A 22,469-nucleotide genomic window follows, 5' to 3' on the forward strand; every position below is an offset into this window, starting at 1 on the left:
GCATCCCTTTTCAAGGCAATGGTCTCAAGTAAGATCATTACTAGTTTTCAACAAGAGGAGGCTAACTTTAGTCATGTCTCTGCTTACAAAAGAGGTTCAGAAGGACACCATGGATTCAAGATTGTAACCTTCATCTGAACCCATTTGGGTATCCCCATTCCATATTTTAGGATCCCACTCCTTTGAAAACTGTGCTGTAATTTTCACAGAAGAGATTTAGGAAGTATATATATTCAACTTTCACTATAATTATGCAAGCTGCAAAATTAAATTTTGTGTGTGATTCTCAGCAGGATCATACCTGTGGTTATAGGAAATAAGAAAGTGCTACTTCAGAAGTTCTATAGCTTTCTTCTCATGGCTTGAACTGAAAGTTAATAACCCTAAGTGTGTCATTTTCTTCTGTTAAGCTTTCCATTAGATTCAGAAGCAGCCAGCTCCTAGTCTTTATTGTCATTACTATCATAATGGCCAAGTGCAATAGCCATTTGGTCCCCTTAGGCACTTGTTTTAATAGGCATGTGATCATAATGAACTGTAAGTGATAATGTAATTAATCATTATGCCAGTGCATGACTTGGATCACTAGCATCTCATTTTCCATTGGCAAGGAGCTCAGCAGTGTATTGAAGGTCAAGGACATAATCAAGCCAATTCCTGAATTTTGTTTCCTGTGATGCCTCCATTATCAAAAAAGAAATGGGTATTTCAACAAAGGGAATTTAATGTAGGATTGGTTACACAGGTGTGGAACAGTAAAAAAGTAAACTGAAAAAACTTTGATATAATAACTGCTTCAGGAAGTCAGCACTCTTAGGTCTAGGTCAAAGGGATTAACAGAACTTTGAAGCTCAGAGGAGCCCCTTGGATCCGAGTGAGGATTAGGCCACTGTGGAATGCATACTGTTTAGCTGCTACTGGTATCTGAGGAGATGTCAAGAAACTGGTTATATGAATGCTGAAAAAAGCAGGAGACTGAAAGCTACAGGATGGTACTGATAGAAATATATGCAAACAGGAAGAAGGAAGTCTTTCCTTCTCTCCTCACAAATAATCCCTAGCTAGTATCCCCTATATGCAGAATCTATTAGGGAAACATATGCCGAAATAAATAGAATTTTGGAGAATGCTAGCACCAGCATCACAGTATAGACTATAGAAGAATGAATTTGGGGGTGCCTGGGTAGCTCAATCAGCTTCCTGACTCTTGGTTTCAGCTCAGATAGTGATCTCATGGTTTGTGGGTTTGAGCTCCATGTTGGGGTTTGCACTGACAGCGTGGAGCCTGCTTTGAATTCTTTGTCTCCCTCTGTCTCTGTCCCTCCCCTGCTCGCACTCTCTTTCTCTGTCAAAAATAAACATTAAAAAAAATATTTAAAAGAAGAATGAATTTGGAGTTAAGCAAACAGTAAGTCAGTGACCAGCCTATTAACTTCAGCTATTTTTCCGAGGTTCTGAGAAGTTGTGACAAAATTTAGAGATACTAAGTAACCTTACACAACATTCTGTTCATAGATATTTAGGAGCTCAATTTGAATTCCAGCAGTTATAGTCTTTGCTGCTTTGGTCATTTTCTTTTCCATGTCTTCCTTCTAAGATTACTTTCCTTGAGCTTAACAGCTGGGAGTTTTGGGTTTTGTATTTGCATCAGTACTAGAGTATCTTAACTCTGAGATCTAAGCTAGTCATTTTCACACTTTTTTGGCTAGGACCTACAATGAGGAATGCTTGGAATCTAAAACACACATATGCAAATATGTATCAGAATCAAAAAGTTTAGGAACCAATACTTGGTCCTAACTATTAAGTGCCACATGCTGATAATTTGTTTCCTATCCTGTTCTTTAAAAGACTGATCACACAATTCACTAAATCAATTTTGTAATATAAATTTGGTTAACACTAATCAAAGCAATAGTGTGAAGTAAATGTAATTTTTTTTTTCCTGACTTGAATGAATACTGCTTATTTGTGTGTTTTTAGTCATTCTTGGTCCTGTTCAGGTTGCCAGTCCATTGTTTTTCCTCAAATTTAGGGTGAGAAAAAAGATGTTTTAGAATAGAGCTGTGAGCTTGTAGTTTTAGTGGTGGAACATATATACAATAGTGTATCAATGGAAGCATTCCTTATATTCCCTTCTTTCCTATTCCTCCCAGCAATGGGGGAAAAAGTGGCTATATATGATAAATTAAGTGAGAGAAAAACCAAATCATTTAATAATTATTTCTTTACTTATTTGTTAAATATTTAAATACCTTCTCTGTGAATTCTTGAGCTCTAGGCAGAAAATATGGCCATTAAAAACACAAATGGGAACTTTGCCCTTGTGGAACTTATATTCTACGGGGGTCTTAAATGTCAAATGATTAATACCAATTATAATTGTTGGTGGTGAGGAATTAGAACCAGTCTAAGGTAGTGAAACATGCTCTGAGTTGAAAAATGTTCAATCTGAGATATGTATGAATATAATTAACTAGAAGAAAGATGGAATATAAGGATGAGATGGGAAGAATATTCTTAGAAGGAATAGTGCAGGTCCTGGTCCTTCCCCCATGAAATGGGAAGGATCAAGGTAAGATGGAAGAAATGAAAGGCTGTTGTGGCTATTAGCGTAGAGAGATGGAGATAGCATAGCAAGCTTAAGGATGGGAAGGTAGATAGGATATGGATCATACAGGGACTTATATGCCTCTTTAGCTCTGTATAAAGACCAGAGGGGAGTATCGAAGAAAAATGATATTAAGACATTTCTGTCTTTAATTTCAAATTAGTGGTGATCTGGAATGACATGCAGGGGAGCAAGGGGTACATAGACATTAGGCTTTTGCATCAAACCATACATGAGGTGCTTGTGACTTGCCCCAGGGCGTCAGCTTCAGAGGGGAAAGGTGGATGACTTATGACTTAAGATGGTGTCAAGGATAATGCCAGGAGTTTCTGGTTGGGTGGCTAATGTGAGGAATAATGGAAGGAGGATCAGGCTTGGGGAGACATTAAGGAGTTAAACTTTGGATATATGGAGTTTGAGGTTTGAGATCTTACTAGACACCAGGCATTGTGCTAAGCTTTTCATATGTTTACCTGATTTAATCCCTGCAAATATAATTAATTTTCCCATTTTACAAATGAGATAACTATTAAGTGGGCAGAGCAAAGATTTTATTTTTAAGACTTGAACATGTTTAAATGTTATTGAGAAGAATCCAGAAGAGAAGGAGATGTTGAAGATACTAGAAAGGAAAAGCATAATCCATAATGCAAAACTATTAGAAGATGGTTTTAGATTTTGTATAGATAGAATGATGTCTCCTCTGTTTTATAGAAAAAAAAGAGTACATATGATGGGTAGTTTGTGGATTTGATATCAGAACGGTAAAGGAATTTCCTCTTGATGGCATGCATCCGTTTTCTCTGCACAGTAGGAAAAAAATCATCTTTTAAGATTGAGGAGTGCAGGGCACCTGGGTGCCTCAGTTCATTAAATGTCTGTCTCTTGGTTTTGGCTTAGGTCCTGATCTCACGGTTTTGTGAGTTTGAACCCTGGGTCGGGCTCTGCTCTGGCAGCACAGAGCCTGCCTGGGTTTCTCTTTCTCCTTCTCTGTCACTGCCTTCCCAACTCGTGCTGTCTCTCTCTCAAAATAAATAAATAAACTTAAAAAAAAGTTTAAAAAGACTGAGGAGTGTGATAGGGAGAATGGAAGTTTAAGGATGGTAAAGTTATGAAATAGTTTTGTGGAAAGTAGAGTTAATGAATTAAATAATGTGCTTCAGTGAGTAAATGAAAGTGAATGAAGACACTGTTCTTAATTCATAGAAACTAAAATAATGTTTTACTAACATTATTAACAATGAGGCAAAAACCTGATTAAATGCTAAATGATATGTATGATACTGTTAATAGACATAGAAAGTCAAGGATGGGAGGGAGAATAATGTGGCCTTCAGTCACTAGGAAAGATTTTATGGAGGAAGTACAACATAAGATAGGAAGATCAACACTAGCCAGGAATGGAAATGGATCCTTAGTGGTAATTTGTAATGATTTGGTTGATGATAATCCTTTTTATGTCAATATTTCAGTGATTATGGAGGTGAGACCATACCAGGACCTGCATTTGATCCAACAAGTCACCCAGCTTCAGCTCCCACTCCCTCTTCTTCTTCAGCATTTCGACCTGTAATGCCATCTAGGCAAATTGTAGAAAGGCAGCCTCGGATGCTGGACTTCAGGGTTGAATACAGAGACAGAAATGTTGATGTGGTACTTGAAGACAGCTGTACTGTTGGTAAGGTTTTTCCTAACATAAAGCCTTCATAAATAATTTCTTAGGTAAATATTTCATTTATATCCTTTTCCTTTGAGTTGACTGCCAATAAGAAGGGAGAGAGAGCAAATTGAAGCTGATATTTTCCATACAGATAATTATGCTGCATTTTTAAAACACTGTGTTGATATTGAGGCAAGTTTGAGAATAATTTTTTTGTTCCACTTATATGAAATAGTGTAAGATGTTCTTTTAGGGCAGATGCAAATCGAACTTTAAGTATATTGTGTATTGGACTTTATAGCTGAAATCCATTCATTTTTCATGTTATGGTTAATGAGAAATCAGAAATAAGACATAATACCCTTCTCCCTGCCAGCTTTTCAAAGGAAACTTAAAGTGTATGTGTGCCATTGTTGGACAGATTTTGCCAAATTTCTACAGAGAAACTGTGTTGAATTCACGTTTGATTCAGATTATTTGACCCATTACTGTAGTTTTGCCTAAAATCTAAATTCCAAATCTTTCTGAAATTTTGCCTTTGTTCTTTTTTAGGGAGATCTTTCCTAATTGTATTTAATTTTATTAATTGAAGTACACTACAGAGAAAAAGCTAAACTGTTAAAAGATTGATCATTCTCAAACACTAATCAGATTGTTATTCCCTTACTTAAAGCCATTTAGAGACTTCCCATTGGTTTAGGATAAAATTAAAGTCTTTTTACCATGGCCTGTTAAGTCTCTGCTTGATCAGGCCCCTGTTCCATTTCTAGTTTTCATCTGTTACCACTTTTGTCCTTGCTCACCATGCCTAAGTTCTTATGGACTTGTTTCAGTTCCTTGAATAAGTTATTAGATCCTTTGTACACATACCTTCTTCTGCCCAGATTTCTTTCCTAGTCCATCTATTTCTTCCCGTACTCATTCCCATGCCCCCAGTATTCTCCTATAGATTCCTTCCCCTGCTCCCAAATTGTGGTAAAGGAAAGTGCATAATATATCTATCCTCTTAAATTTTTAAATGTACAATATAGTTTTGTTAACTATATGTACATTGTTGTACAGCATATCTTGAGAAAGCAGAACTTTTTCATCTTGTATAATTGAAACTTTGTATCCATTGACTAGCAACTCCCCATTTTCCCCTTCTACCAGCCCCTGGCAACCATCATTCAACTTTCTGCTTAGATTACTTAGAATACTTTAAATCTATTCTAGAAGTGGAATCATACAGTATTTGTCTTTCTGTGTCTGGCTCATTTCACTTAGTATGATATCCTCAAGTTTCGTCTATATTGTAGCAAATTACAGGATTTTCTTCTTTTTTTAATGATGAAGAATATTCCATTGTATGTATATTCCACATTTTCTTTATCCATTTGCCCATCTGTGGACATTTAGGTTGTTTTCGCCTCTTGGATATTGTGAATAATGCTACAAGAGATTGCAAATATCTCTCAAGATTTTGCTTTTAATTCTTTTGGGTAAATACCCAAAAGTGGGATTGCTGGATCATGTGTGGTTCTATTTTTAATTTTCTGAGGAATGTTCATACTTTTATCATAATGGCTCCACCATTGTTACTTTTTTCATAATGGCCACACCATTTTACACTCCCATAATGAACAAGGGTTCCAATTTCTCCATATCCTTGCCAACACTTGCTATTTTCTGCTTTGTTTTTGTTTTATAATGGCCATCTTAACAGGTATGAAGTGATATCTCATTGTGGTTTGGGTTTGGATTTCCATGGTGATTAGTGATGTTGAACATCTTCTCATATACCTGTTGGTAATGAGATACCTATTCAAGGCCTTTGCCCATCTTTAAATCAGGTTATTACTTTTTTGCTGTTGGATTGTAGGATTTCGTTATATATTTTGAATATTAACCCCTTATCAGATATATGCTTTAGAAATATTTTCTCCAATTTTGTAGGTTGCCTTTATATTTATACTCATTGTTTCCTTTGCTGCACAGTTTTTTGTTTAATCTAGTCCCACTTGTCTATTTTTACTTTTGTTGTCTATGCTTCTGTGTTATATCCATGAAATCATTGCCAAGACCAATGTTAATGAAGCTTTTGCTTTATATTTTCTTCTATGAGTCTTATAGTTTCAGATCTTATGTTTAAGTCTATGGTTTTTTTTTTTTTTCAAAATTTTATTTAAATTCTAGTTAGTTAACATCTAGTGTAATATTGGTTTCAGGAGTAGAATTTAGTGGTTCATCATTTACATATAATAGCAAATGCTCAACACAACGTGTGCCCTCCTTAATACTCCTTACCCACTAGCCCATGCCTGCCTACCTCCCCATTTTGAGTTAGTTTTTGTGCATGGAATAAGATAAAGATCCAATTTCACTCTTTCACACATGGATATCCAGTTTTCCCTACACTGTTTGTTAAAGAGACTATCCTTCCCGATTGTATAGACTTGGCACTCTTGTCAAATCATTTGACATATATGTATAGATTAATTTCTGGGGTTGCTACCTGTTCCATTGGTCAATATGTTTTTCTCTAGGCCAGTACCATACTGTCTTGATTACTTTGTAAAATGTTTTGAAGTCAGGAAATATAAGGCCCCCAGCTTTATTCTTCTTTCTCAAGATTGTTTTGGCTACATAGGGTCCTTTGTGGTTCCGTATGAATTTTAACATTGTTTTCTGCAGAAATGTCTGCAAAAATGCCATTGGGATTTTGTTAGGGATCACAATGAATCTGTAGGTTGCTATGAGTAGTATGGTTATTTTAACAATATTAATAAGTCTTTCAATCCATGAACATGTGATGTCTTTTCATTTGTTTCGTCTTTACTTTCTTTTAGCATTGTTTTGTAGTTTTCATTGTGCAAGTCTTTTGTCTCTTTGGCTAAATTTATTCCTGTGTATGTTATTCCTTTTGATGCTACTGTAAATGAGATAGTTTTATTAGTTTCCTTATTAGATTATTTGTTGTTAGTGTATGAAATATAACTAGTTTTTGTATGTAAATTTTGTATTCCTGCAACATTGCCAAATTTGTTTATTAGGTCTAGCAGGTTTTTTTTTTTTAATAGGATCTTTAGGGTGTTCTACATATAATATCATCTGGAAGCATAGATAATTCTATTTCTTGCTTTCTGATTTGGATCCCTTTTATTTCTTTTTATTGTCTAATCATTCTGGCTAGGACTTCAGATACTGTGTGGTATAGAAGTGGCAACAGTAGGCATTCTTGAATTGTTCATGATCTTTAGAGGAAAAGTTTTTAGTTTTCACCATTCAGTATGATATTAGCTGTGGATGTTTCATATATGGCCTTTATTATGTTGCAATAATTTTCTTCTGTTTCTAGTTTGAGTATTTTTATCATGAAATGTTGGAGAATTTTGTCAAGTGCTTTTTCTGCATATTTTAAGATGATTGTGTAATATTTTTCTCTTCATTTCATTAATATGGTATATATCACATTGATTTCCATATGTCGAACCATCCTTGTATCACATGCATAAATTTCATTTGGTTATGGTGTATGATCTTTCTAATGTGCTGTTGAATTTGGTTTTCTAATATTTTGTAGAGGATTTTTGCATCTATATTCATCAGGGATATTGGGTAATAGTTTTTGTTCTTGTTTTTGTAGTGTCTTTGTTTGGCTTTGGCATCAGGGTAATGTTGGCTTCATAAAATGAATTCAGAAGCGTTCTCTCTGCATTAATTTTTGGGATGAGTTTGAAAAGAGTGAGGTTAATTTTTCTTCAGATGTTTGGTAGAATTCTCCAATGAAACCATCTGGTGCTGAATTTTTCTTTGTTGGTTTTTGATTACTGATTTTGATTAATTTTTTTCTTTTAATGTTTATTTTTGAGAGAGAGAGAGAGCAAGCAGGAGAGGGGCAAAGAGAGGGAGAGAGGGAGGGAGGGAGGGAGGGAGGGAGGGAGGGAGGGAGAGAGAGAGAGAGAGAGAGAGAGAGAGAGAGATTAGGGGAGGGGCAGAGAGAGACAGAGACACAGAATCTGAAGCAGGCTCCAGGCTCTGAGCTGTCAGCACAGAGTCCAACGTGGAGCTTGAACCCCCAAGCTGTGGATCATGACCTGAGCCGAAGTAGGACACTTAACTGACTGAACCACCCAGGTGCCCTGATTTTGATTTTTTTTTTTTTGATTACTCTTTACTAGTTACTGATTTTTTAAATTACTGATTACTCTTTACTACTTATAGATTTGTTTGGATTTTCTATTTCTTTGTGATTCAGTCTTTGTAGTTTATATGTTTCTATGAATTTACCCATTTTACTAGGCTATCCCATTTGTTGGCATATAATTATTTATAGTAGTCTCTGTATTTATCTCTGCAGCATCAGTTGTAATGTCTACTTTTTCCTTTCTGGTTTTACTTGAGTCTTTGTTTTTTTTCTTAGTTTAGGGTAAAAGTTTGTCCATTTTTTTCTTGATCTTTTCAAGCCTCAACTCTTAGTTTTGCTGATTTTTTAAAATTGTTTTTCTATTCTCTTTTCATTTTTGCTCTAATCTTTATTATTTCCTCCCTTCTTCTAACTTTGGGCTTAGCTTGTTTCTGTTTTTATAGTTACTTGAGGTGTAAAATTAAGTTGTGTATTAGATCTTTGTTCTTTTTTAATGTAGGCATTTCCTGCATCCCTAAAGTTTTGGTATGTCGTGTTTTTGTTTTCATTTGTCTCAAGATATTTTCTAATTTCTCTTATGATTTTTTTCTTTGCTCTTTTGGTTGTTCAGGCCTAAGTTATTTCTATACATCTGTGAATTTTCCAGGATAGATACGCTGTTAGGTCACAAACAAGTCTTAACAGATATAAGAAGATTGAAATCGTACCGAGAATGTTTTCCTATCACAGTATAACGAAACTAAAAATCAATAGCAGTTTTCCTTCTGCTTTTTTCTTCTTACATTTATTAAGATTCATTTATAACCTGACATGTCACCTACCCTGAAGAATGCTCCACGCGTGCTTGGAATTTTGCTGCTGTTCAGTGTAATGTTTTGTATACGTCTGTTAGGTCCATTTGGTCTAGTGTTGAAGCCCTGTGTTTCCTTATTGACCTTGTGTGTAGAAATTGTATCCATTATTGAAATCCCCTACTATTATTGTGGTTGTGTATTTCTCCCCTCAGCTCTGTCATTGTTTGTTTCGTATATATCGGGTGCTTTGATGTTGAGAGCATATGTGTATAATTGTTACATCTTACTGTATGTGAATTGACTCTTTTATCATTATATAATGTCTTATCTCTCTTGTGACAGTTTTTGACTTAAAGTCTATTTAGTCTGATATAAGTGTGGTCACAATGCTCTTTTTTGGTTACCATTTGCATAGAATTTTTTTCCATCCTTTCACGCTCATTCTCTGTGTCCATGAATCTCAAGTGAGTCTCTTATAGATACCATGTAGTTGAATTTTGTTTTTTTAATCCAACTAGCCTATGTCTTTTGGTTGTTTACATTTAAGCTAATTACTGATAGGGGAGGACTTAACTGTTGCCATTTTGTTGATTATATCCTTTCTGTCTTGTAGCTTTTGTTCTGTCTTTCTCTCTCTTGCTGTCTTCCTTTTTGTTTGTTGATTTTTTTTTAATGTTTATTTATTTTTGAGACAGAGCATGAACGGGGGAGGACGAGAGAGAGAGAGGGAGACACAGAATCTGAAACAGGCTTCAGGCTCTGAGCTGTCAGCACAGAGCCCGATGCGGGGCTCGAACTCACAGACCGCTAGATCATGACCTGAGCCGAAGTCGGACGCTTAACCGACTGGGCCACCCAGGCACCCCGATTTTTTTTTTTGTAGTATCATGCTTTGATCCTGTCCCCATTTTCTTTTGTGTATCTTCTGTAGCTGTTTTCTTTGCATCTTCTGTAGTTGTTTTCTTTGTAGTTATCATGGAGCTTACATAAGACATCTTCTATTTTTGATAATCTATTTTAACCTGGTAATTTAAGTCATACATAAACCTACTCTTTATTCCCTCCCTTTGTTATCGATGTCACAAATTATATCTTTGCATGTACCATTAACATTTTATAGTTATATTTTGTATACTTTTTCTTTTAACTTCTATACCAGAATAAGTTATTAATCACCATTATTACAATATTCTGTACTTGTGTAGAGTGTTTTGTAGTGTCTATATATTTACCATTAACAGTGAGCTTTATACTCCTGTGTTGCTATCTGGTATACTTTTGTTACAACTGGAGTACTCTCTTTAGCATTTCTTATAAGGCAGGTCTACTGTTGAACTTTCTCAGCTTTTAGCTGGGAAAAGTCATTATTTCTCTTTAATATATGAAGAACGGTTTTACTGGAAATACGGTATTCTTTTTTGGCAGTTTTTTTCTTTTTTTTTTTTCTTTTTTTTTTTTTCAACGTTTATTTATTTTTGGGACAGAGAGAGACAGAGCATGAACGGGGGAGGGGCAGAGAGAGAGGGAGACACAGAATCGGAAACAGGCTCCAGGCTCTGAGCCATCAGCCCAGAGCCTGACGCGAGGCTCGAACCCACGGACCGCGAGATCGTGACCTGGCTGAAGTCGGACGCTTAACCGACTGAGCCACCCAGGCGCCCCAGTTTTTTTCTTTCAACACTTTTAATATATTATTCTCTTCCCTTCTGTCCTGCAAAGTTTCAGTTGAGAAATCTGCTGATACTGGGGGCAGCTCCCTTTATGTGATGAGCTTTTTTCACTTGCTGCCTTCAGATTCCTTTTTGTCCTTTAATTTGACAATTTGATTTTAATGTTTTTGGTATGAACTTTTTAGGATTTATTATTTTTTGGATCCTTTGTGCTTCATGAATCTGCAAGTCCGTTTCCTTCCCCAGATTTGGGAATTGTTCAGCAATTATTTCTTCAAATAAGCCTTCTGACCCTTTGTCTTATTTTCTACAACTCCCATAAATGCCTGTGTTGCTCCTTTAATGGTTTCCCATAAGTTGTCTAGGCTTTTTTCATTCTTTCTCTTTTCATTTTTCTTGTTTCTCTTCTGACTGGATACTTTCAAATGACTTGTCTTCAAGTTCACATATTTTTTTTTTCTGGTTGATCAAGTCTATTGTGCCCTTTTAATGACTTTTTCAATTCAATTATTATATTCTTCAGCTCCAAAATATGTTTTTTAAAAAGCTTATTTATTTATTTTGAGAGAGTTTGTGCGCATATGCATGCACGAGCAGGGAGTGGGACAGAGAGAGAGGAAGAAAGAGAATCTGACATGGGACTTGATCTCACGACTGTGAGATCATGACCTGAACTGAAACTAAGAGTCAGATGTTCAATTACTGAGCTACCCAGGTGTCTGTTTGGTTCTTTTTTTTTTTTTAAGTAAGTTTCTAGGTTTTTGATATTTAAAATGAATTTGTAGTTTTAAAATGCCAAAGGCCCATTTATTGATATTTGCAAAATAGTTTTATTTATTTTTACAATAGAAATTTGTCAGAATTGACCCTCCTTATTGTTCCTATAGATTTGCAGTAATATTGGTAAGGTATCCATGGTGTATTAGTAGGAAACTCCTTATGTAGGGTTTTTTACTAGGCTTTTACTTTCTTAGTTTAGTGATGAATGTATTTATTATAGGGGAAAGAACTCAGTACCATATCACACTTTTACTTAAAATTATCTGTGTTTTATCTGTTAAAAAAACTGTAAAGAAGTCCTTTATTAAATAAATTTTAACTGCTATTATGTAGCATGTGGCTGAGTAGTTAACACTCTCATTTGAAAATGACCTGATTTTTTTTGGTTGATGGAATATTTGGTATATGTTGGAAGTAAAAGGATATTTTGATCACTTGAACCACCCTTTTCATTGGTTCTCTCAGTGGGAGTGATATCCCTACTTATTTCAAAGATGGTGATCAGAAATGCTGGCTTGTCTGGATCTTGTCTGGATATGTTAATGTTACACTTTAATTCTATCTTAATTTGGAGAATAATCTATGAAACTGTGTTAAAGTTTTGTTACAAAAACATATGATAGAATTTCCAGAGATCACATTTGTTGAAACTGTTGGCTTTATAATTCACTTTTAAAAACGGACTTGTGACCAAGTATGGTAGAGTGGAAACGGTCAAGTAATCATTCTATTTAAACAGAAATACAATTAAGATAGTTACAAATATATTGTAAATAAAATATGACTCAAAATAAATTATATATCACATATTGTTATTGTGCAATACACACCTCCTGCTTCTCCTAACTATTCCAGTTTTTTAAATTTGTTTTGGATTATGGTTATTCTTTTATTATGAATTGCATGCCAGTCAAAGAATCATGTCGCACCATCTTCTCTGTGTTCATTAAGTTTGTTGATGTGCATCACTGTGGAAGTTGTATGCAGGGATGTTTGGAACTTGATGGAAGATTTTTTTCTTCTTTCACTGCATTTGACTGATTAAGTTGTATTAGTTTTACAGTGATATCACTTGAATCCTTCCTTTATTTTTATCATCTCTGTTACCTTTATTCCTCTAGTCTATATTTTACATAGTTGCCCTATAATGATTTTTCTAGAATATAAATCTTCTTATACATCTTTCAGTGGTTTCTTATTTCCTATATTCTGTTTGATTTGTCCTTCCTTGTTTTAGTTTTTCTAGGAAACTCATACTTATCTTTTAATATTCCATGTAAATATCTCTTCTTTATGAAGCCTTTCCTAATTTGCGTGGACATAGTAGTTGATTCATCTTGTATGATACGATAAAATATATATACTTGCAAAATGGATTTTAAAATATCTTATTCTTTCCAAGTTTCCCTTGTGACTATTAACTTCTCAAACTATTCAGAGACTAGGTCTTATTCTTCTCTAAATTCTCCAAGCACAGTGGTTAGCACAGAGTAGTCTGTTGAAAAAATAAATGGCTCAATATATGAGCATATGTATGTATTTGTATGTATATTAAAATACCACAGGAAAACTTAAAAATATGGACCAACTTACTGTTATTAAGGAATTGTATAAATCCTAATTTTCTGTGTATGCATAAATGTTAAAATGCAAAGAAATGGTAAATAAGATGCAGTTTTCCAGGTTATATTACCAGGAAGACTCAACAATGTATAAAAGCAAGCCTAAAGGCAGCTGACAACTTTATATCAGAGTGACACCTAGTGGTAATTGTATCAGTTTGTTAATATTTTTTAGTGTGTTATTTATTTATTTGTTTCTACAGTTTTGTTTTGTTACAAAATCTTTCTGGGTTTTCTTATTTTGAATAAATTTAAAGAATTATTTTAAAGCATTGGTTCTTCTGTAAAATACTATCTAGTGTGAAATGGTGTGATCTTGAGGGTGGGAATTATTGTCTCGTTTTACGTATAGCAGATTAGTACAGGATTTAACCTAACATACAGGTATTTGTTCAATAAAGTTTGTTGAATCAGTGCTCCCAGAAAATTTACTTTTGCTGGGCCTATTCAGCAGAGCCTTAGTTTCATTTCTGGAATGGAAAATAGAAAAATAGGTCTGTAATTAGTTTAACCATTTGCCTCATTTTCTTTTCTGTTTTTAATCTACTTTCCTGAAACTACTTTTATTATGTTGGATAGCATTTGAGTTGAAATGAATAAGATTGAGTATGTAAAGAGTTAAAACATTTAGCAAGTGCATTTTGAGCTTGAAAAAGTAGTTTAGGATATTTCAAACCAGTTTTTTTCTTGAATCTGTGAATTTAGTTTCCAGTCTTGACTCTGTAACTCAGATTAACCATGTAATTTTTGGCATATGCCTTTACCCTGTGTGCTCAGCCACTCTTTATGAATAATAAACACTGTATAAGTGGTTATTTTTTATTGTTATTAATGCATGTGGAAAGAAAGTAGCAATCATATTTGTCTTACACAAATGTGAGCATGAAATGATGAGGACTAATCATAGCTTGTACTTTGGGGGAGGGAGGTGTCTGCAAATTTCGTACATTAATCTCACTGTTCTTTGGTCTCTTCAAACTGATATTTGTTGCCTCTGTGCCAACAATTGTACACTCCCCAAATTATAAAATTATTTTAATATATAAATAAGCAGCATCTCAGACTGGGCCATCATGTACATAGTTTATTTTCATTTATGCATTAGAAATGTTTCTTTTACCTAGTTTCACATTTCTAAAACTTCTATTCAGTAAAAAAAATATTTTAATAGAGAAGTATATAAAAAAGAAACGAATATTTTTCCTCTCTCTCATTCTTATGTCCCTGCTGTTAGCAGTTTTGTATAGAGTTTAAAGTTGCCATTTTATAAAGCGTCTTTAAGCTTTATTTAAAATTATTTTTCCCTCAACTACTTTTATCACTCATGTCATATTTTGTTCAAAGCAAAGCAATGAAGATAAGAAGCATAGACTTATGTTTTCTAGCATCTTATTTTGTGCCATTTATCTTTCAGTCTCTTCTCCCTCTGATAATTCTGTATCATCTTCCTTTGAAAGACTCTAAGATGACTTTTTTTCCTGTTTAAAGGAATAAAACACACAGTAATGGCTGTAATAGTAAATAGCACTTTACTTTCTCAAGGTCTCATATTTAGCAATTAGTGCTGAATATTAGGACATGAATTCCAAAAGATTTTTGTTTAATCAGAATGGATCATTTTATTATAAATGTTTGTTGATTACTTTGGGCTTACTTAATGTTATGCTGTTTTCAGACTGTGCATAAAATAAGGGAGTTATTATCCCAGAGGACTCCATGTTATATATCTATAAAGAGGGGGAAGTAGACATGGAAATAAAGGGCATCTATCCATTCATTCACTCATTCATTTATTCACACACACACACACACGTACATATGCTCACATTACCTATTGTACAACAGCCACTATGCTTAGTGTACTTGGTTCCTATACAACAGTTGAACAATACTGTGAAGCAGTCATTGTTATCCCTGTTTCAAAGATGAATAAACTGAAGATCAGAGAATTCCTAAGTCACGAATTCAATCTTAGACTGAATCTAGAACTCATGATCTTCCCAATAAAGTAATTTCTATTATGAATGTAGATTGTGCTATGAGGATATTGAAAAGGAATATTCAGTTTTAGCTGGTGTCTTGGAGGTATGGGAAGAGAATAGATAGGGTTGTGAGGGTGGTCAGGAAAGATTTCAGAGAAGGACCGAATTAAGAAATATGAATCAAAATTTGTTATGTGGACACATTAGGCGGGGGAAGTAAGTTTATTCTAGGCAAGGAAAGTACAGAAGCAGGAATGATAATGTATATGGAGGAATAATGAGGAATATGCGGTCTTTAGCGGTCTTTAGCATAGAGTTGGGGTTGTGGTCTTCAGTTAGTTGAACAGTTCACTTCAGGAGAACCTCGCTCCCTTTCCACCAGTGACAGATTTATGCTGCCCTTCCCTCCCCTGATCCCACCTTAGTCCCTGCCTCTGTCCTTTTATACTCCTTGACTTACTTATTTTCACATTACCTTGAGACATCCAGAACCTGTATCCCCTATTTTATAGATGTGAGAACTGAGAAAAGAGAATAAGCAACTTACTGGTTTATGGAGATTAATGAGTGTGGAGGGATCTGTAAAAATTGTCTAGTCTGTATGGCCACAAATTAAGCAGTCTTTTCCACATTTTTGTCTTAGGGTCACCTACTGTGTGTTTAAATACTTTTAGCAATGGAAATGCTTGTTAATTTTAAGGCATTAATTCATTTGTTCAGTAACTCTGTCTAAAGTTTTATAAATATAAACATTTTATATACCAACCACATGCAAAAAAAGAGGTATCAGTTGCATGTGTTTCTTTTTCCTTATTTTGAGTTGCCACCTATAAGCTGCATTCCTTTTTTCTTTTTTCTCTTTACTTATCTTTTCAAAATTTAATTATTTTTAATATTTATTTATTCTTGAGAGATAGAGAGAGAGACAGAGAGATCATGAGCAGGGGAGGGGCAGAGAGAAAGGGAGACTCCCAAGCTGGCTCTGCAGTATTAGCAAAGATGCTGATGCGGTCCTTGAATTTACCAACTGTGAGATCATGACCTGAGCCAAAATCAAGCATCACACCCTTAACCAACTGAGCCACCCAGGTGCACCCCCACTACAAGATTTTATTTAAATTTAAGTTAGTTAATATATAATGTAGTGTTGCTTTCAGAAACATTCCTTTGACCTCACTTTCCTTTTATAGATGGAGCTTACAAGGTAAATGTATTTTCTCCCTTAATAATTCTTCAACTATTAAAAACAGTACTGTTTTTACTCCATTTTTTCAGGCTAAACATCTTTAGTTCATTTAACCATTGCACAAAGTTGTATGGAAATTAAAATACATACTGTATGGGGATAATGTGTAAAGTATGGGGACTATAGTTAACAATGCTGTATTTATATTTGAAATTTGCCAAGAGAGTAGCTCTTAAAAAGTTGTCATCACAAGAAAAAGACTAACTATGTGAGGTAAGTGATGTTAATTAAACTTATTGTGCTAATCATTTTGCAGTATACATAATAGCAAATCATTATGTTACATACCTTCAACTAATGTATCAATTATATCATAATAAAACTGAAAAATGCATACTATAGATGATAGTTGTTGTTAGTCGTATTTTCTGAAGCCTCACTTTCAGATACTTTTCCATTTTAGAAGCATGGTTAATTTTAGGAGGTCATTTTGCTTGTACAATGTGACACTCAAATTAGTGTCCACTTTGGGTTGAGAGATCACAGTTGATCTTTCCTCTTCCTTGATTGAGCCATGTCATTCCTATTAGTGTAATCTGTATTAATTTCTGGAACCACTTTTTAATGATGTTTCATCAGAGTCTCACAGTGAGGTGTTGATTGGTATTACTTCCTACCCTCTGCTTATTCTCTCTATTTTTGTAAACCAGTTATTTCACAGTTTCTCAACAGGTCTGTCTTTCTGTTAAACTGTGAGTTCTTTAATGACAGGCATGATTTCTTCTTGTTTTTATATTGTACTTGCTGTTTGGCAATAGTAAGCATTAATTAAATATTTGTTGAATGTGGAATAAGGGGATGAGCACTGGCCTAATACTAAAACTTTTAGGTTAAAAATATCTTGCCCTGTCCCTCTTCTTTTCTTTTAGTTGCAGTATTTTCTTGCAAAAAACTTTCTTTTCTACAGTCCCAGTTCCTATACAGCTTGAATTTCTGATTAGTTCAGACCATTTCTAAGGCCAACTTGTTTGCCATCTTAGTAGTCTGAAGTCTAGAGAAGAGAAAGCAATAGGAAGATTTATGGCATTGCTAGTTATTACCTCTCTGTCAACCAACTAATCTCTTGTAAAAACTTAGTGCATTTTGGTATTTTAGGATTTTTGTACTTTTGAGCTCATCCTCTTCCCTCTACTGCTCTCCCAACCCTCCCTCCCCTTTAGTCATTTATGCCATTAGAGGATATTAGACTATCCTATTAACAGGTTTGGTTTGGAAAGTCCTTTATACACTTGGTAAATAGGTTCTAGTTTGGTGAGGTCCAAAGAGACAGCCATAGTTTATTTAACTCTTTGTCCACAAATACAAAGATTTAGGTTAATCCAAGGATATGTGATAACCCTAGAAAAACGGAGCAAATTGCGTAGCTTTCATTTCTTGGCTTGGTCATTACAATAATTCAAACCCTATATAGACTAGCATCAACAAGAAATTCTCCAGGATTCTTAGGCATGTAGAAAACTTGAAAGTTTTGTCTGTTTGTTTTTCCTAATTGGAAAATTCCTAATCTTTTGCCCCTTAAGTGTTCTGTTGTGGAAATACCAACCCTCAATCGGATAGCCTCCTAATAATTATTTTCTCTTCCTCTAGTCTTTTTCAATTTTAGCTGATTCTTCATAGTTCTTCTTGTTCTATTTGCATTTGTTTCCACATTTGTTTATTCCCTCAGTAAATATTTTCTACTCTAATTCAGGCACTGTATTCAAGCCTAGATATAGAATGGAGAAGAAAACAAGCATGGTATTTGTCTTCATAGAACTTACAGTCTAGGGGTGCCTGGCTGACCCTCAGATTGGGTCATGATCTCACAGTTGTGGGATTGAGCCCCACGTCAGGTTCTGTGCTAACACAGAATTCTCTCTCTGTCTTCCTCTGCTCCTCTTCTACTTGTACTTGCTATCTCTCTCTCTCTCTTTCTCTCTCTCAACAGCAACAAAAGCACTTACAGTCTAGTAATCTATATAGATGTAACTAATTTATAAGGAATAATTTGCAACTTAATGATGAGTGATCTCTCAAAAAATGTATAAATACAATCATGCCACTCCTGTGATGGAAAAAAATTTCGGGGTGCCTGGGTGGCTAAGTTGGTTAAGCATCCAGCTTTGGCTTAGGTCATGATCTTTGTGAGTTTGAGCCCCACATTGGGCTGTGTGCAGACAGCTCAGAGCCTGGAGCCTGCTTTAGATTCTGTGTCTCCTTCTCTCTCTGCCCCTCCCTCCCTCGTGCTCTCTCTCTTTCTCTCTCTCTCAAAAATAAATAAGTATAAAAAAAAGAAAAAATTTCATAAAAACCCATATGATCATATCAACAGATACAGAAAAAACATTTAACAAAATTCAATGTCCATTTGAAAAAAAAAAAACTCCAAAATTAGAAATAAAAGTAGACTCCTCAACCTGATAAAGGACATTTATTTAAATCCTACACCTAACATACCTAATGATGACAGATTGAATCTTTTCACCCTAAAGTTGAGAATAAGGCAGGGATGTTCACTCGTACCACTTCTGTTCAACATTGTCATTCAAAGCCTCATTGTCATTCAAAAATGACATGATAATCAAGTAGCCCCCAAGAATCTACAAAAAAAGCTACTAGAAATAATAATTGAATTTAGCATAGTCACATGACACAAAGATACATGATACATATGTGTTGATACACATATACAAAAATCAATTTACATTTCTTTACACTGCAGTGAACAATTTGGAAAGTAAAATTTTTAAAAGTATTTTTTACAATACCATTTTTAAAAAGGGATAAATTTAGCAAAATATACTCAAGGCCTTACACTGAAAAGCATAAAATATTGCTGAGAAAAAGAACTAAATAAATGGAGAGATATATCATGTTCACGAATTATAAATATCATATTCATGAATTATAAGACTCAAATTGTTAAAATGTCATTTTCCTCACATTGATTGTAAAATCTGTGTAATTACAATAAAAATTCCAGTTTTTTTTATAAAAAAGATATTGATGAGTTAATTCTAATATTTATATTAAAATGCAAATGGTGTAAATGGTTAAAAGAATTTTGAAAAAGAAGAAACTTGGATGGCTCCATGCCACATCATTTTAAGACTGATTTTAAGATAGTAAATGTGACAATGTAGTATCAGCAAAGAAAGACAAATAGGTCATCGGGATAGAATAGAGAGTCCAGAAATAGACCTCACGTTTACCTGCTCAGTATTTTACAACTTGACAAGTTAATTCAACTCTGTAAATCTTCTCAACAAATGCAGTTGGCACTGTTGGATATCCGAAATGCCAAAACAACAACAACAACAACAACAACAGGAGGAGGAAGCAACAGTAAAACAGCAGCAACTTAGCCCTTACACCACCTACTAAAATTAGCCCCAAATAATTCACAAACCTAAGTGTAAGAGCTGAAACTATAGAATTTGAAAAAGAAAATTTTGAGTTTGGGTTAGGCAGAGTTTGTCCATTTCTTCCCCAAATAGGAAACAAAAAGTACAGACTTTATAAAAGAAAATTTGAAATATGAGTGGATAAACAACTGTGGTACAACCATGTAATGAAATACTTCCTAGCCACCAAGAACCATAAAATACCTAGGAATAAACCCAACCAAAGATGTAAAAGATGTGTATGCTGAAAACTATAGAAAACTTATGAAGGAAATTGAAGAAGACACAAAGAAATGGAAAAACATTACATGCTCATGGGTTGAAAGAATAAATATTGTTAAAATGTCAATACTACCCAAAGCAATCTACACATTCAGTGCAGTCCCAATCAAAATTGCACTGGCATTCTTCTCAAAGCTAGAACAAACAATCCTAAAATTTGTATGGAACTACAAAAGACCCTGAATAGCCAAAGTAATATTGAAAAAGAAAACAAAAGTGGGAGGCCTCACAATCCCAGACTTTAGCCTCTACTACAAAGCTGTAATCATCAAGACAGTATGGTACTGGCACAACAACAGACACATAGACCAATGGAATAGAATAGAGAACACAGAATTGGACCCACAAATGTATGGCCAACTAATCTTTGACAAAGCAGGAAAGAATATCCAATGGAAAAAAGACCGTCTCTTTAGCAAATGGTGCTGGGAGAACTGGACAGCAACATGCAGAAGGATGAAACTAGACCACTTTCCTATACCATACACAAAAATAAACTCAAAATGGATGAAAGCTTAATGTGAGACAGGAAACCATCAAAACCCTAGAGGAGAAAGCAGGCAACAGCCTCTTTGACCTCAGCCGCAGCAGTTTCTTGCTCGACACATCCCCAAAGACAAGGGAATTAGAAGCAAAAATGATCTATTGGGACCTAATCAAGATAAAAAGCTTCTCCACTGCAAAGGAAACAGTCAACAAAACTGAAAGGCAACTGATGGAATGGGAAAAGATATTTGCAAATGACATATCTGATAAAGGGTTAGTATCCAAAATCTGTAATGAACTTACCAAACTCAACACCCAAGAAACAAATAATCCAGTGAAGAAATGGGCAGAAGACATGAATAGACATTTTTCCAAAGAAGACATCCAGATGGCCAACAGACACATGAAAAGATGCTCAACATCATCATCAGAGAAATACAAATCAAAATCACACAGATACCACCTCACACCGGTCAGAGTGGCTAAAATGAACAAATCAGGAAACAACAGATGCTGGCAAGGATGTAGAGAAACAGGAACCCCTTTGCACTGTTGGTGGGAATGTAAACTGGTACAGCCACTTTGGAAAACTGTGGAGGTTCATCAAAGAACTAAAAATGGAACTATCCTAGGACTCAGCAATAACACTACTAGGAATTTATCCAAAGGATACAGGAGTGCTGATTCATAGGGGCACTTGCACCCCAATGTTTATAGCAGCACTTTCAACAGTAGCCAAATTATGGAAAGAGCCTAAATGTCCATCAACTGATGAATGGATAAAGAAGATACGATTTATATATACAATGGAATACTACTTGGCAATGAGAAAGAATGAAATCCTGCCATTGGCAGCAATGTGGATGGAACTGGAAGGTATTATGCTAAGTGAAATAAGTCAGAGAAAGACAGGTATCATGTTTTCACTCATATGTGGAACTTGAGAAACTTAACAGAAGACAATGGGGGACGGAAGGAGAAAAAAATAGTTACAAAAGAGAGGGAGGGAGGCAAACCATGAAAGACTCTGAAATACAGAGAACAAACTGAGGGTTGATTGGGGGAGGGCGGGAGAGAGGGGGAAAATGGGTAATGGCATTGAGGAGGACACTTGTTGGGATGAGCACTGGGTGTTGTATGTAAGTAATGAATCACAGGAATCTACCCCCAAAACCAAGAGCACACTGTACACACTGTATGTTAGCCAATTTGACAATAAATTATATTTAAAAAAAAAAAAGAAATACTTCTAGCAATAACAAGTGACAAACTACCAATGCAGGTAACAGTGAATGAATCTCAAAATATTATGCTAAGTGAAAAGAACCAGGCCAAAAGGAATCTATATAATTTCATTTATATAATGTCCTGGAAAGGCAAAACTAGTGAATGAAATCAGATCAGTGGTTGCCAGGAGTTAGGAATAGGGGAGGTAATGACCACAAATGGGGGAAATATGGGTGAACTTTCATGGTCATGGAAAAGTTCTTTATTTTGATTGAAGTGGTTGTTTCACAAGAGTATACATTTGCCAAATCTCATTTCTTCAAACTGCACCCTTTTAGGATAAGTTCAAGCTCATTGGTTTAGCATAAATGTACACCCTTTTCTCTCTGATCTTATCCTACCTCTCTAGCCCTACAGCTTTCTTTTCCTTAAAGCACCCATTTCTCATTTCATTGGTTGCCTACTATGTATGTGCCAGGTGCTCTTCTAGTCTCTTAAGGATAGGTGTGGAATTAAAATGTTTTAAGCTCTTAATGTAAGCAGCTTCAGAGATTAATAAAATACAGTCTCAAGAGGACAAATTAAGCAGTTGGGTAGTAT

The 22,469-nt window shown here is 34.9% G+C and overlaps 1 protein-coding gene across 3 annotated transcripts in view; it reads left to right on the top strand.

The window, feature by feature from the left end:
- Positions 1–22,469, top strand: part of FAF1 (Fas associated factor 1) — a 520,107-nt gene that overhangs the window by 164,091 nt on the left and 333,547 nt on the right. For all 3 annotated transcript variants that reach the window (XM_047085885.1, XM_047085886.1, XM_047085887.1), the window contains one exon: positions 4,084–4,289. In XM_047085885.1, coding sequence (XP_046941841.1) covers positions 4,084–4,289 — 206 coding nt within the window. The remainder of the gene's footprint in view (positions 1–4,083; positions 4,290–22,469) is intronic.

Source organism: Lynx rufus, unplaced genomic scaffold, assembly GCF_022079265.1.
Source record: "Lynx rufus isolate CCGP_SWC_20201006 ecotype Redwood Valley unplaced genomic scaffold, mLynRuf1.p SCAF_2, whole genome shotgun sequence".
NCBI classification, from domain to species: Eukaryota; Metazoa; Chordata; class Mammalia; order Carnivora; family Felidae; genus Lynx; species Lynx rufus.